General features: G+C 39.7%; 1 protein-coding gene across 2 annotated transcripts in view; it reads right to left on the bottom strand.

Annotated features, from left to right (window-relative positions):
• Grm1 (glutamate metabotropic receptor 1) overlaps window positions 1–10,707 on the bottom strand; it is a 365,609-nt gene extending 354,902 nt beyond the window's left edge. For both annotated transcript variants that reach the window (XM_050161614.1, XM_050161615.1), the window contains exon 1: window positions 10,008–10,707. In XM_050161614.1, the coding sequence (XP_050017571.1) occupies window positions 10,008–10,707 (700 nt within the window). The remainder of the gene's footprint in view (window positions 1–10,007) is intronic.
• Window positions 10,708–16,539: the final 5,832 nt, after the last annotated feature.

Below are 16,539 nucleotides of genomic sequence, written 5' to 3'. Positions count from 1 at the left end.
TTCTAGGCTATGATCTCTGATAGGCAAAGTAAGATTTTGATGTTTGGGACATTTGGGCAAGCAGGCGGTCAAGAAAATGAAGTACCAGGAAATCTGAGTCTTCTTTCTTTTATCTGAGACTGTACCTCAATGGAGCAAATATCAAAACAGTACCCTGTGGTCTCAGAAGAGCCCTCGTAAAATGATCCCTGCTTGCATCTGACTGCTTGTTTTTGGTTTTTGCTTTTGTTGTTGTTTTGTTTTGTTTTGTTTTTCTATCTATCCTCCCATTAGGTCCACACAGGTCATCACATTTAATCTCAGTTATTTCCTCCTCTTCCTCAAACTTAGCTTCCCTACCATTCAGAGGAAAGACTATGGATGGATGGCCACACAAGATCTCTCCTTGCTTCCTCAGCAGCCTTACTTCATTGGTTATCTTCAGATCCCCCACCCCACCCCTGGTCCCCAGTCACTCTATTCCCGAAGCCTTTAAAACTGCTGATTCTTTCCAGTCCCAGTTTGTACCTCTCTATCTGCCATTGTGCTCTACACCTTCCCTTCTAGGCCTTTCTAAGAACAAGATGGCATTTCATCAGCCTGTCCTCAGCCCTGCCAGTGGATTTAGAAGTCCACAGGTTACTGGAGGGTTGAGGTTAGGCAAAAGTGAGAGCTGTTTACTGTGGTCTGAACTTAAACTCACTAATTTTATTTTATTTTATTTTTATTTTTTTATTGGTTTTTCGAGACAGGGTTTTACTTTGTAGCTTTGGAGCCTGTCTTGGAACAAGCTCTTGTAAACCAGGCTGGCCTTGAACTCAGAGAGATCTGTCTGCCTCTACCACCAGAATACTGGGATTAAAGGTGTGTGCCACCACCACCTGGCTGAACTTACGTTTATTAAAGCTTAAACAGAATCATGATGGCATTCAAGTAGAGCCTTTGGGGAAGTGTAAAAGTTATGAGGGTCTGTCCTCCTAACAAGACCTAATTATGAGAATTAATTTATGTTGTTTAAGGTCAGGCATTGTGATACATTCCTTTAATCCTTTAAGAGGCAAGTGGATCTCTGTGAGTTCATGGTCTTCCTTGTCTACGTAGTAAGTTCTAGGCCATCAAGGGCTATATACTAAGTCCTTATCTAAAAAGAAAGAAAGAAATGAGGTAGTTAGTTACTTAATGATGTTCATAAATGACCAGGTACTTTGTTCTAGTAGCATCCAAGAATTAAGATAATACAAGTACAGGATACTGTTTTCACCACCCCTTTCCTGTTGGCCCTATTTATAGCCAATTCTCTTTTTCTTTGGCTTCCACAATGCCTAGCGTTTCTGGTTCTTGATTTTTCTCCTACTACTTTTCTAGATTCTTTTATTCATTCCTATTTTCCCCAAAGAACTTCCCTTGACTGTCTTCTGCTTTTACTTCTCTATTGGCAGTCTAACCATACGTTGTTGGTTTATCCTTAGTGTCTGCTGAACAAGACTCCAATCCACCTCTTTTTCCAGATAGTAGGGATATAGAATCTACTGACTTCACTTTCCCATGAACACATATGACTTAACCAGTCTAAAACTGTGTTTTTTCATGTATTTCATACTTAGTTGCACAAAATGCCATGCTTGGACTCATTCTAGACTTCGTTCACTTTGACTCTCAGAACCTCTCAGGCACTAAATCCCAATGTACCTAATCTACATCTGACAAGTCTGTTCACTTCTTTTAGTGAAACTCTCAATACCTCACAACTAAATTGATACATTAACTAAATTTTTTTTTCTGTACCACATGCTCCAACCAGACAAGTCTTCTTGTCTGGCTTCATAGCTTCCTTGAGTCCTTTTCATATTCTGTACTCTCTAAAGCTTTCAAAGCACCATTTTCTAAATCAAAAACACCTTCATAGTTTCTCTCTGTCTGAAACGTTTCATAGGTTTAACATTTGTACAAAATAGAGCCTGAGTCTGAATTCCTTGGCTTCATGAGTGCACGTCATCATGACCATGGCTTTTCTTCCCTTCTCAAGTCCATATGCCCCATAATTAGCAACTCTTTGAGTTCTTTGGGGTCTCCCTGTATTCTTTATCAGTGTTTTTACTCATTACCACTTCTCATCTTCTCTAGATGGAGACAATTTGCTTACTGCCTTTTTCCCCCTTCCCTTAGAACACAAAAGGTATGAAATATGGCAGGCACTAAGCTTTTTAAGAGACAGTAATCAGAGGATTGCTTGAGTTCAAGAATTCCTGGCCAGCCTGACCACACTTCTCAAAAAATAATATGGTCAGAAAACAGGGAAAACTAGCTGGGGTTTGATAAGAGCTGTGAAACCCATTGACTAAGGGCATACACATAAGGACTCTCAGTAGATATGATTATTATTAAAAAGAGCGTGGGGTTACCCCATAATCCCTTCACACAGATTTAGCTAGCTAAGACACTCTTAACTTTAGTTAGTTGGGAACCTGACAACAATAGAGACAGGTAACATTCTATTAGCACTACTGTCGTTCATCAGCACAATAAACTTACGGAATTTTCTTTTGTACCTTTTATTCCTAATGAATGAAAAAGAAGTGATTGATTTCTAATTCCCTCAAAATTTATAGTTATATGAACTAACTACTCAGAATTGAAATTTCCTTTCTCTGGCATAATGACATAAGATGGCCCATCTACAAAATGGTTAGCAAGCACATAAACCATGTAGAGTTGTTCAGATGGAAAACCAAAGCCAGATTAAGTTAAAAAAAAAATGACGTGATTCAGACCGTCCTTGAGCATGTGGAAGGTTAAAGAAAGAAGCTTGGGAACAAAAGAAGTTGGAAAGGACACTGTGTTGTTCAAGACTTTCTGTTATTTGCAAGTTCAAGATCAAGAGCAGAACATGCTTTAAAATACCAAACCATCAGAATGTGGTCAGAGCAAGAGGGTGGATGGAAGAAAGGCAAAGGACATGAAGGTGACATCAACTAACAACAAAGATAAGGATTGTGCCAATGTATGTGACAGTCATCCAAAACTAAAACAAGAGTTGGCATTGACAGGATAACACGCAGCTGTGAGCACAAGTTTGCAGGACAGAGAGGCATCTCCCAGGAGCTGCTGGATTACAACCACATAGTTGGGTACAATGAAGCTGGAGTAAATCAGATGTAGACAGTCTACAAGGATGGATTATGTAAGCTTCAAATAACCATGGGTTTAATAAAATGTCTAATGCAAATCTTAATTACAACTGGCTTTGCTAACAATGAATGTCATGGTCTTGTGTGTGCCATTTTATATTACTGTGTGGCTCTAGTTTACTTATTTGAAACATGAAAAAGTTTTTTTTGAAAGCTATGCCAAATTCTGCACTTTTAACCATGAAGTTCATTTCATCTTCAGTTTCTAGGTTTGGGGTCAAGAATAAGATACTATTAACTGATTTCTTGTACTTGTTCAGTACGCATGAGCTGAGATTTCATGTCTCTGGTAGAAGTTTAACAAAGGCAACTGAATTGTAGATATGTATGCCAGCTCTTTGTTTTACAGAATACTGCTGTAAAGTCAGTAATGTAACACTAAGCATCATTCTTATATTACAAAGAAAACTGGAATACATATAGTATTTTCCATAGTCCTTTGAGAATCTGTTTTAGAAATTAATCAAATGTTCTTTAAAAAATCCAAAGACCTGTAGCTACTTATTTCTTTCTAGTTCTTCTAAGAGTTTAAAACTCTTGATGACAATAATGGTAGCAGTAATAATAACAGTTCTTATTTGTATTGTTATGATCCTAAACCCAGGAAAGTATGTGATTTTATAGTTGGCTTATGTATTCATTAGCAAATTTCATTAGAAAGGAAATAAGCCAGATGTGGTGACTAGTCTCCTATCCCTTAGAAGGTTGAAGTCAGGGCATTGTTTTAAGTCTGGACACTATGGGACTCTGACATTAAAAGAAAAAGAATGGTTATTTAGTAACTGAAGAATTTATGCTCCTTAAATTAGGTTGTTTCACTAACCAACTAGGGGTGTTACCTGAATTGTTTAAGGAATTGGTATCTAATTACCCATGTTGCTCTGAATCAGTAACCTATTGGTCACAAAGTTGGAAAAAGAGAAAATCCTAAAATCAATACATGAGCACTTCATGGCACCAAGTTTCTTCTTGAATCAATAAATTCTTTTCATAAAAACATTACTATTGTATTTGGCATAGTAGTAATTACAGGTTAAGAAAGCAAATATCCCGGTAAAAATGACAAAAAAAAATCCTGTAAGTTAAAATTCAAAGTGTCGATAATTATAAAATTGTTGAATATATGAAAGAAGCTAATATCTCTATGTAAATTCAAAGTCCGATGATAACTCTCAGATGGATGAAACAGAGATCATTTTGACAAGGCTTTATGTCCTACATTCAGTCTGTTATTTCAATTTTAGTTTCTATGAAAACTGACAACCTTGGTGAGATGTTGCTTCCAATGTATAATTCAGAATAGTTTGAACTAAGAATTATTCCCCTCCCCTCCTTTTGGTCTCAGATAGTCACCAAATTACTCTGTGTGGGGATCTTTCCCATGTCCATTAATACTCAGGACAGTTCCCACAGGCATGGATACAGGCCAGTATAACCTAGGCAGTTCTTCAATGGAGGCTTTTCTCTCAGAGGACTCTAGGCTGTGTCAAGTTGACAATTAAAGCCAGCACTTAGAGAATGGGTTTGATAAATATAGCCAATATAAAAGAAAATTAAGACACGCATTCAAAGGTATCAGCCCAGGACCGTTTGTGTTAAAAATAAATGTTTTTATAAACTATATCCAGACACCTCATATTTATGATTACTTTGAATATTCAAAGAAAATGTCTAGTTCACTTTCTTTAATAGGAATTAGAAAATTAAATAGCATAGTTTTCAAACATCACCTTGTAGATGCATTAAACACAGAGGCTGGAGTTTGAAGAAGCTAATAAACAAGCATAAATATAAAGGGGAGTGAATTATATGAAAACAAGGTTCTACTTTGATCCAAATGCTTTTAATAAGTCACAAATTAAGTGTCTTCCCGTCTTTCTCTCCCACCTTTCTCTTGCTAAGGACAGATTCAAGTCAGAAGTCTTTGAATCAGGTTGAATTTGGCTCGGATGTGCTTTTCTTGAAACCTAAACTAAAACCTAAACCTAAACACACAGAAAGACCTTCCATTACTTGTCCTTCATGTTCATAAAGGCTCAAGGAATTCACGGAGAATCCACTTCTGTTTTAGTTCCTGGCCCAGACTCACAACTCTAAGTCATTACACCCTCTGTACCTACCTTTTACAAATGTTATATTCCCAAATAAAATCTGAATGAAAATTTCCTTGTCTCCAGATAATAATTATACTAAGAAGTATTATCTTCTAGTGTTTCCTAAACATTTATAAACTTGTGTTTCCAAATGTCTAAGCTGCAATAATTAGTGTCTGTCTGTTGATAATTTCACATGTGGTCAATTCTACCCTTTTTAGACTATAAACTACCTGATAACCTCCTTCAAAAATCTTACAGATTGTATGCAGCTAATGTTCATGTGTAATTCAATGTTTGTTGCAATGATGCTTCGCTTAAACTACACATAGTTATCTATGCACCTACCAGGAGGTACGGTTTGGAATGGAAGGACATTCTTCTAGGACATTCACACTATGTTAAGTGAAAGCCAACAGAATCCAAGAACTAGTCCAGTGATGAAGGGGTACAAGGCTTTACACCAGATATTTTATCCAGGTTTTAGTATATATTATTATGACCTAATCACATAGAGCTGGAATGCCCACGTGAATTAAAGTCCCAGCATGGACTTCTAGGTTACCAAGACAGATTTAAGAAAAATAAATTTGTACATAAAAGGAAAACATCACATTTTTGTTCCTGTATATAATAGTAGTAATAGTCACAAAAATTGAAATCCTCAAGGATTTTTAGGAGTTTTTTGAGATGTTAATTTGTGTCAGATCTGCTTGAGGCAAACAAAAGGTGAGTAAATGAACTGGTGGGGAGAGGATTCATGGTGACAAGTGTCCGCTAGAAGAAGGACCTGACAGTATCAGATGACTCTTAATCAGCAAGGGAGAAATGCTGGAAACATCAGGTTATCAGCTGCAGGAGTTTTGAAAATAGGCTGAATTGTGTGCACTTCTACCTCTGAACTTAACTCCTAGTTCATCTCATTAGAATACTTACCGCAGTTAAACAGTCTAGAGCTTGAATAAGGGAAGAGTGGTGTTAGCATTGGCATCTTTCATGTGTTGGTCTAAAGAATTTTTCAAGACACTACTATTCCTTGCTAGATGGTAAAATAGAAGAATTCATAATAGAATTCCCTGTGGAATAGATTGCAACAAGACAATAAAGGGAAGATAACAAAAACGGACAGGAACTATAATAATAGGTACCCTCAAGTAGAAGTTAGTATATGTAATTTTGTGAGGAATGCTTAACTTGTGTATCTATGGCTTAAAAAGGATTTTCCTCTGATACCATGAAATTTAAATTGTTTGTATGTCAAATGGAAAAAAATGTTTTTAAAAAAGAAAAAAATATTTAAAAGAAAAACAAAAAAAAGAGTTGATTACATATTAAATATAAGTACGTGTTAAGAGAGATGTGGCACCAAAATGACATTTCACTATTCAAGAAGTCACCTTAATTTAAGGTGGATATTTGCAGAATGGAAACGTCATCGTTAAAGCCGCTGCTTGTCTGCCTACCTGGACAAACACAAAGGTCCTAAGAAAAGAAATAAATCCAACCCTAAAGAAGACTTGTTAAAGCTACAAACTCAAAATCCACGTTAATGAACTTTCTCAAAGCTTCGAATTTAATCACCTGAAATTGTCACTTTTAAAAGTTGGTTTGCAGAACCTTTTGGAATGATTGATTTGACTTTTGCCCAGCAATCTCTGTTTCATCAGAAGAATGGAATAAAATGTCCTTGGCGGAGATAGTCTTCTTAGAAGTGGCTATTTTAGTACTCTGTGCTTAGCATATTTAAAGACATTCATTTCAAGTGAGCATCCAGAGTGGATTTGAATTTCATTGGTACATAGTAGGGGTCTATTGCTTCAATATCTTTCTGCCTCTTTAGTCTCACAGCATTCAAAAGCAGTCTAAGAACAGTTTCTGGAGCCTCTACTGAAAAAACTTTTTGTGTACCTTTTCTCTCTTGTCTGCTAAACTGACAGTTGTCGTGGAGAGGTCAGTACAAAGAATGGCAGCTTGAAAACCATGTGAAAGAAAGTAACTACTAAACTCTAATTTAAAAAACAAAAGAGAATGTATCTCAGGGGTTGTTTCAAAGTAAAATAAAGAAATAACAATATAAAACAATATGAACAATGAACAGACATCCTGTCCTGTGATTTTTTTTAAAGTCATCAAAATTGTTACAGAAATTAAGGTACACTAGTGTAGCCACTTGTAATGTGAACTGTACTAGACATGTTCCTGATTTAAAAAAAAAAAAAAAATAGGGGTAAATTGACCACATAGTGGCTGGTTTGAAAAGGTGGGGTAAAATAAAAGTCACTAGAGGTCACAGATTTTCTACGATCCAAATTCACATATTGGGACCAGCAGTCTCTCTTGCTGAATAGTGCCCAGATGGCAGAGACAGCCCTGGTATGTGGTCTTCACAGCTTCTTCACAGGAAGCTGTCACCAGTAGGTGACCCTGTCAGTCTGAAGGCAGTAAACTTGCTATGTGAGCCAAGGAAGTACACCACCGTCCCTGAGAAACAGAGGGCAGAGCCTCAGGAAAAAATAAATTTACAGTTGGTGCTGACTCAAAGGAGCTCATACAACATTTTTTTTTTTTTTGGAGTTTGAAGAATATAAAAGCAATTTGATTTTCACAGGTAAAATGTGTTATAAAAGGAGAAACCAATTCCCATTAAAAAGAAGAAAGATAGTGTATCTAAGTGAGGATGCTCTGTGAGCAAGATGTAGCCTAGAATTAATTCCAGTGTGGAGTCACCGTCCTTGACATGCAACAGTAATCAAAAGACAGAAAAGGAACAAAACAACCCAAGCTAATATCCGGGTAAAATCATGGTAGGCATCTCCTAAAAATAAACTAGCAAACCAATACATTTTCAAAGCATGATTTTTTGTCTTGTCAGGGGGAAAAAAAAACATGATTAGCAGTTATTTTAGTGACATAATGCTTTTGAAAACCATATTTAAAAGAGAAGGGTCTCCTATTGTCTTCCTCCTCCAAATGAAACATAATAAAATGTGAGAAATAAAGCTACCATTAAAATGACGAATTATATCTCTCTCCTGAAGAAAGAAATCATACTTCTGATAATGGTGACCAATTACTAAGGTCAATAGAGGAAAAATGTTAAATATTCAAATAAATTACATTCCATCTAGGTTTTGCGTTTCCTTGTTCATTATCTCTCCAGGTCTGATAGTCCACATGTTTTAACTTGTGCTTTCAGAAGGGGGTACCTAGGCACTAGAAGAATCTGTCATAGTAGAATGTAGTAAATTAGCATTTAAACCTTAAAATGTAAAGAATTAACTGCCAAATTTAAAAGTATAGTTTAAAGAACAATGGGTCTGTGTTCAGAAGAGGTAAAATGACATCACTGAAAGCCAAGGTTTGGGAGCAAGAGTCAGGAAACAGGGAAGTTTCTGTTTCTTTTTTTCCACCAGTCAAGTCTGAAATTCTGTTTAAATCTACATTACTTTGGTATGTTTGGTAAACTCTGCTTCCTTTATTGATACATCTGTTCACATCAACTAAAGCCAGCAACTACTAAGGTGACTGAATATTGAGCATTTTCAGATGAAACCAAGTCTATATCTTTTCTTTCAGTGAAAGAAAATTTTGATTTTAAAATATGACTTCAATGCTTTTCAGTCATTTGTACATGTCAGATAAATACTTGTGAATTGTTGTCTTGGAAGTTAATTTATAGCCAGGTGCTCTGTTTCCTTATAAGCCCTCTAGGGGAAGTTAGAATCAATGATCTTAAAAATTCTCATTTTAGCTGAAACTTCATCTAAGCTTCAGTGACTATAGTAAAGAAGATCTTTTATGTAAGAAGTCTCCAAGAATTCACATCTATAATATTCTGAAAAAAAAAAAAACCAAAACTTTAACCTCAGGTCAGAATACTTCATTTTTCAAAAGCCATTTTAAATCTGATATCTGCTGTCCTTCCGTTGGTGATTTATCCCTGGTCTCTCTTTAAATTCCGAAGAGCAAGGTCATGATGTTGAAGACTATAAAGCCAAACTCAACTCCAAGTTATGATCAGCACCATTTCTCATAAAAATAAAGTAATTTTTTAGTGGGAGAGTGCATGATTTGGGCACAAGAAATAAGATAAAATAAACAAATATTTAAAATATTTACTTTTGTATGTAAGGTATTCCAGAATTTCAAGTGTGTCTTTCTGATAGGCTGAGGAAGATGAATGAATACTCCATTCCCAGGGAAGTTTTGTGTGTGAGAGTAGGCACACCACCAAAGGACAACGGAGCATACCTTCAGATGTTTAAGACACGAGAAAACTCACAAGCTCACATATCAAATCCACAGGAGAAGACAGGGAGTGGGGTGTGCATAGGTGTGAATTATTCACGTTGATTAGCTCATTAAGCTTGGGAAACCATGGGCCACTCATTGATAGGAAATCCAGTACCTTAACCTTGAACCAGTAAGCCTACCAAATGCAAACACAAACTCTGAGGGTAAGCCACCTTACGATCTGTAAGTCAAATCTATAGCTGGACACCTTTGCATGCTGTTTTCATATCTTTTCTACTCCCCAAAACACCCTAGAATACCGTTTTACTGCACTGTAATTACCAAGAAAGGAAGATAAAAAGGCAATGCCTAGGTGGGCGTGCACTGAGAAGGGTAAAGTCAGCTTCCCGCTGTGCTAGAAATAAACAGAGATCACGTACACTACGGTTCTGGGCAAGAACCATATAATTCCTTGACTATCTTGGTAGTTTTCTTTCCCAAATATAGTGCCTACCTTCCGTGTGGACTGCGGAGACATAGGTCCAATTGTAACGCTTGACTATGTCAAGCATCGCCCTTGCCTGCAAAGTGTCAGAAGGGACCACCCTTAGGAAGTATTTGTACAAAGTTTTGTCGCTCAGGTCTATGCTTGTGGCAGAATAGGCGATCTGTGGGATATCGAACAGCTGGAGAAGATTCTGGACTTGAATGGCCACAGAGCTGGAGCCAGGGCCGATCACTCCAGCAATAGGTTTCTTAGTCCTGCCTGGGGGGAGGGTCTGGCCATCTGGCAGGCAGCGGTTCAACCCATCCTTCTCATCTCGGATGGAAATCAGAGAGTCTCTGATGAACTCGATGCTCTGTTCCAGGGCCACGGAGGAGTGCCAGCAGGAGTCTCGGATCTCACTGCCCAGGGTGATGTTGGGCAGGAGCACCGGGTCCGCATTGATCTTATCCAACGTGTGGAACATGGCCTCCACCCTCTGGATACCATACTGTTCTCTAATCTCCCCACACTTCCTTTCGGGTACCTTCTCTGCTGGAGGTTGGTGATGGACCGAGAAGAGGGCTCCAATGATGACATCTCCGTCCATCCTGGCCACGGAGCGCTGAGACGAGGCACTCACCAGCAATACTTTTCTGTCGGGAATTCTGGGCAAAATGGACATCTCCAAATAGATCATTGGGAAGAAAACCAAGAGGAGCCGGATCATTGTGGCGAAGACGCGGTACACCGCGGGCCAGCCGAGTTCCCACGCCTGTCCTTCCTGCAGGTTCCCAGTGCGAACCACCCAGACGTCCGCCGCTGCCTTTGTAAGCTTCGTGCCTTTGGCCAACACAGCTGTTTCAACGCTTTCTCAGCCTCCACCACCGCCTCTCTCCCCTCGGCTTCCTCCTGCTGGTCCTCCGCGACCGCTCCCACACCCTGGGGGCGTGCTTAGAGGAAATCAAGTTGCGGTTTTTCACTGGTGCCCGAAGGTGTGTAGATCAGGTGTGCAATGCGCGGCGTGTTAGTAGTGACCGCGAGCTGTGCTCTGATCACTGAAAGAAGAGAGGCAATGCCAGGTCATCGGAGGAATTGTGTTTAAACTCTGGGGTCTGTGATGCTAACTATTGTCCCGTCCACTTCACCCCAACACATCCTTCAGAAATAGCTAGGGAGTCAGCTCTGGTCGGTGATGGAAGTGCTGTGCCCTGCTCGCTCGCAACCGGGGTCCTGAAAGCTGCAGAGCCCTGCTGACCCGCCCCCTCCTCTCGCCTTAGGTCCCTTCACTGTTCCTCCTAACCGACCGAGCTTTCTCAGGTGAAGGGGGGCGGCAAGGGGAGGGAGAGGGGAAAGAGGGAGGAGCTAAATCCTTCAACCTAAGAACTTTCCCGGATTTGAAAAGATCAACTTTTTCCCAGAAGAAAATTTGGGAACTCTTCGCAAGGTAGAAGCGCTGTTTAAAAGAGAAACAACGCAAACAATGGAAGCTCCTTTTACTTTAACACTTAAGGGTTGAAGAGACCCTGACATACAATTTTAGTAGTAAATGTAAATGCGACAGCTTGTGAAAAAGCCATATTAGTTACTAAGGCAACGCCTGGTAGTCTCCCTGTCTTGGGGTTTGTTATGTTGCACCCCCTAAGACATGAGGCTTACGGTAGAAGGAGCGCAATAGATAACTTGTTTTTTGAGATAGGTTTGGACAGGAGGTGGGTATCTTGCATCCGCCTATGTACCGGAGCTTTTGGGGCTTTGCATCGCTGTAAGAAAAGGAAGAAAGAGCTGGGCATGAGGGGGTCGCCTTTGGCACAGCACCCTGAGCCACAATGCGGTCAGAACCCTGGACAGCGCTCGGAGCTAAGCGAAAACACCTTTCCTTGTCTGCAAAGATGCTATAATGACCGGCGCACTGAAAATCCTTGACCTCCCTTCGCTCTTCCATCGCCTTCTTCATACACACACACACACACACACACACACACACACACACACACACACACATCTCCCTAGTATCTCTCCACCCTCATTCTCTTCGCTTGCCTGTTCTGCCTGTTCTGCAGGACTTCAATCCAACTGCTTTGGGTACGGTAGAGGCACCTGCGGGGCTGAAGTTGGCTCCCTCTCTTGTCCCTCCCCTTTCTCAAGGTGAGAGTCAAGATGAAAAGGGGGCTGCGGGAGCAGGCTGGGAATGAAAAGACCGGAGGCAAGGCACAAAAGAGGGAGGAATCTAGCCCGACTCCCACCGCTCCCCACCGCTTCTCAAACAGGCACGACTGAAAGAGATAAATAAACGAAGATCCTCCTGGATCCAGAAAAAAATCCGATAGATAGAACAGTACCTTCCTCTGGGGTGGGCTTCACCGCGGGAAGATATCCGCTCACCTGAGCCAGTTTGGGGTGTGTACTCAAGACCTACCTGAGTCCGGGTAGACAGAGCTATTGGTCCCCAGGTCAGAGGACTGCAGCCGCCCTCGGTTCGCAGACACCTCAGCTCTAATCCAGACGGTGCGAGGATGCGATCTGGGCTGTACACTAGTGCCCTCTTTCTTCGGCACTATTTTACCGCAAGGGAAATAAAAATGGGGGAGGGAAGCAAACTCAAAAAAAAAAAAAAAAGAAAGAAAGAAAAGAAAAGAAAAAAAAAGCAGGTCACCCAAGGTTTGTCTAATATCTAATGTATAAAAACTAGACATTTGATAGAGGAGGAGGAGAAGCCAAAGAAATGCAGAAACTGTCAATTTCTCCACTGCTGTGCTGTCTATCTATCTGACAGACTTTAAAGATGTTATCAGACACATGGGGAGTCAGTAATTTCTGGCCAGAGGAGTGAGGAGCTCCTGGTCTCCTTTGGGGTGATTATCTTTCTTTGCATTTAACCCAAGGACTCACATATATTTTTTCCCTCTGGAAATGAGGTCCACACTCACAAAAGCAATGTGTGCAATATGCGTCTATATCGCGGGAGAAGGCTCTGTTGGCAGGTTGCAAAGAAGATGGAAAGTGGTTCCACAGGGCGGGACAAGGGAAAGGAGGAGCATACACACCCGAAAGCAGGATGAGTCAAATGTAGAGAGGACGTCACACCCACCTTTTCCAGGTCAAGATGGATCTAAATTGAGAACAAGAGGTCATATGAAAACACTGGAGTGAAAAACACTTATCCGAATTCCTCCCAGACTGCCAGCACCTTCCCGACAGGTCTCACGGTGTCGCATTTTCCTGCATGAAGACTGGAAGTTAAATCACATTCCTCTTGGGGCAGGAAGGCCGAACAGAATGAGTCCAGGCTTTTTTAGAGGCAAAAACAAACGACATGGAGGCTTTCCACACTTAGTTAAATCTCTTTGGAGCAGAAACCAGCCTGTTTTGGGGCCCTTGATCATCACCTTGTTCACCTCATCTTGGTATTAGGAAAGCTGTCAGGACCAAGGAGATGACCCATAAGGAACTATATCTTCAACTGTATGTTCCGTCAGAAGTTGGGAAGGGAAATGCGTCCAGTCAAGAACAGATAGACTCCGTGTTCTGGTTTTTGTTTTTTATTTTCCTCAAGTGTCAGACATTTCTGAACTGTTTTCTTCGGCAACCTAAACAGGATTCTTCTGACAGCCTTTCCCACAAAGAATAAACTGAAGCAAGTATGTATTCTACAGAGTAAAAAGTCTCACTTCTCAGTTCTGGGGGGGAAACGGGCATTTACTCAAGGGAAGGAGGAACACATAAGTTTCAGTCTCCATATACAGCACAAACTCGTTCTGTTTGAATTTTCAGAAGAGCAAGCTGAATTTTTCATAGTGCCCATAGTATTTCATGCCCTCTAACAGCAATTTGAGCTTAAATTATAGATCATATTCTGGGTTCAGAATCTCTGAAAATGATTTTTCTGAGCTTCTTCTCAGTTGTAGCATTCCATATACAAATTAGCAACTATGTGTACTAGCTAATTGTGTGTCAACGTGACACACGCTAGAGTTATCAGAGAGGAGGGAGCCTCAGTAGAGAAAATAAGATCAGGCTGCAGGAAAGCCTGTGTGGCATTTTCTTAATTAGTGGATGATGGTGGAGGTCTCAGATCATTGTAGATCCTGACACCTGTGGGCTGGTGGTACTGTAAGAAAGAAGGCTAAATAAGCCATGAAGAGCAAGTCAGTAAGCAGCATTCCTCCATGGCCTCCAGGTCCCTGCCCTGTCCTAGCTCCCTCTGCTGGTGAACAGTGATGTGAAAGCTTACACTGAATAAACCCTTCCTCCCCAGTTGCTTTGGCCACAGTTTTTCATCACAGAATATTGTCCCCAACGAAGGCACTATGATTTCCCACCAAATAGAAGAAAGCAACATCCTTAAAGTCCACCATTATCTTCAGCATGCAGTCCTTGAAGCGCAAAGTCTTTGATGTACCAAATTTCTATCATTTAGAAAAGACTATCTACTACTGAGGGAATAATTAAAATTTGAGATTTTATGTTTTTTTTCAAAATTCATTTTATATCCCAAGTAAAAACTACCCATTCAAGTGGGCAGGAAGAAAGATGAATTTGGGGAATCAAAATGCAACATGTGCATGTGTGTATGTGTACACACATACATATAAGCATTATATATTGTGGGGATTAAAGATTAACTTCAAATGTAGCACCTTGAAATTATTAAGTTCTCCTTTTCTTTACACTTTATATTGACTAAATTTTCAGAAGCAAAATACTAATAAGAGTTATTTTACATTGCTAATAAATCACAGATCACAGATATATAGTACCTTATCCATTTGCTAAAGGTGCGTGAATTAAAAAGCACTAAGAGTATTAATATTTATTCTGTACTGGCAGGGTAGTATATTGAACTTAACATGTGATTTGTTAGCAGTGTACAAAATGCCGTAAGTATTTTGCTTTGCAGTTCTATTTAATGTAAGATGTAGTAGTGTTCAGACAAAAGATTGTCTATAACTAGCTTAAAGTAGATCTCAGAATTACACACAGTCTCACATTCCTGCAGTTTCAGGGCTGGAAGGCTGAGGGAAGAGTTGCCATAAGTTTGAAGTCAGCTTGGACTACATAGCGAGTTCTAGACCTGCCCGGAATACATACAGAGTGATACCCTGTGTGTTAATTGCTTTTCTGTTGCTGCGATAAAATGCCATGACCAGGGCAACTTATAAGAAGAAAGAGTTTATTTGGGCTTGTGGTTCCAGAGGATAAGAGTCCATCACCGAGGGGAAGCATGGCAGCAGGTAACAGACATTGAAACTGGAGCAGGAAGCTGAGAGTTCACATTAACATCTCAGCAAGCAAGAAGTAGAAAGAGCAAAAGAGAAGTAGGGACCGGCTATGTATTCTCAAAGGCCTTCCACAGGACCCGCCTCCTCTAACAGAGCCACACCCCCTAAACCTCCCCGTGGTAGTTTGAGTAAGAATGTCCCCCAAAGACTCATATATTAGAATGCTTGGTCATCAAGGAGAAGCATTATTGAGGAGGATTGCAAAGATTGGGAGATGTGACCTTATTCTCTCTCTCTCTCTCTCTCTCTCTCTCTCTCTCTCTCTCTCTCCCTCTAACTCCTTCTCTTTTTCTCTGCCTGTGGATCAAGATGTAGCTCTCAGTTACTGTTCCTGTGCCATGTTTACTGTCATGCTCCCTGCCATGATGATAATAAACTGACCCTCTGAAACTAGAAGCAAACCCACAGTTAATGCCATATATACTTTTTATAAGAGTTGCTGTGGCCATGGTGTCTCTTCTCAGCAACAGAACCCTGACTAAGACACTCTTAATCAGTGCTATCAACTGAAGACCAAGCATTCAAATTCATGAGCCTATGGTGGGTAATTGTCATTCAAACCACCACACCCTTTCTCAAAAAATGTAGTCCATATGCTACTATAAAAATAAATATAATATAACAATATTTATCATGTGAATATATAGTAACAGAGCAAATATTGCTCACAAAAATTACTCCCTGCTTCCTTTTTAGTACATGCATAATTATTATTGGATTCTTCCATAAAAGATATTATGGAGAAATAAGTCTAGATTATAAGTAAAGGATTTTAGGGTTTCCCCATAAATCAGTTGAAAATCCAAATCCTTCAAACAAGAAATGTAAGAAAAAAAAAGCAATGAGCAAGTTAAGTGTGTGTTGGAAATTATAGTGGACTCTAGTGGGCATTTTGAAAATTAACATTTACACTGTCATTGGAATATGGAAGTAAAGTATACACAAGAGATAATAAACTCATTACTAAAGAGATAGCACTGACTGAAAATAGAAATGGGATCAAAGAAGGTCTTTGTAGAAATTCATTTGTGGAAAATTGATATGTAATGTATTACTAAGGGAATATAATGGCTGTTCAAGGTAAACCAATGTCACGTATCGTGAATATCATGCTTTTTCATAAACTACCTTACTCAGTGGACAATTGAATTAATATAATATTTCCTACATCTCTACATTTAATTCATGAGCATAGCAGGATAATTCAGGTCCCAGTGAAGATTTTCAGTTTATTTATTCAATTTGGCTATCTACTCTGCTTAAAATGAGAAGTAAATTGC

This window comes from Alexandromys fortis, unplaced genomic scaffold (assembly GCF_014885135.2).
Source record: "Alexandromys fortis isolate MF-2015 unplaced genomic scaffold, M_Fortis_MF-2015_v1.1 scaffold_134, whole genome shotgun sequence".
In the NCBI taxonomy this organism is placed as follows: Eukaryota; Metazoa; Chordata; class Mammalia; order Rodentia; family Cricetidae; genus Alexandromys; species Alexandromys fortis.
The sequence above is the reverse complement of the archived record's forward strand: the minus strand, read 5'-3'. Positions and strand labels throughout refer to the sequence as shown.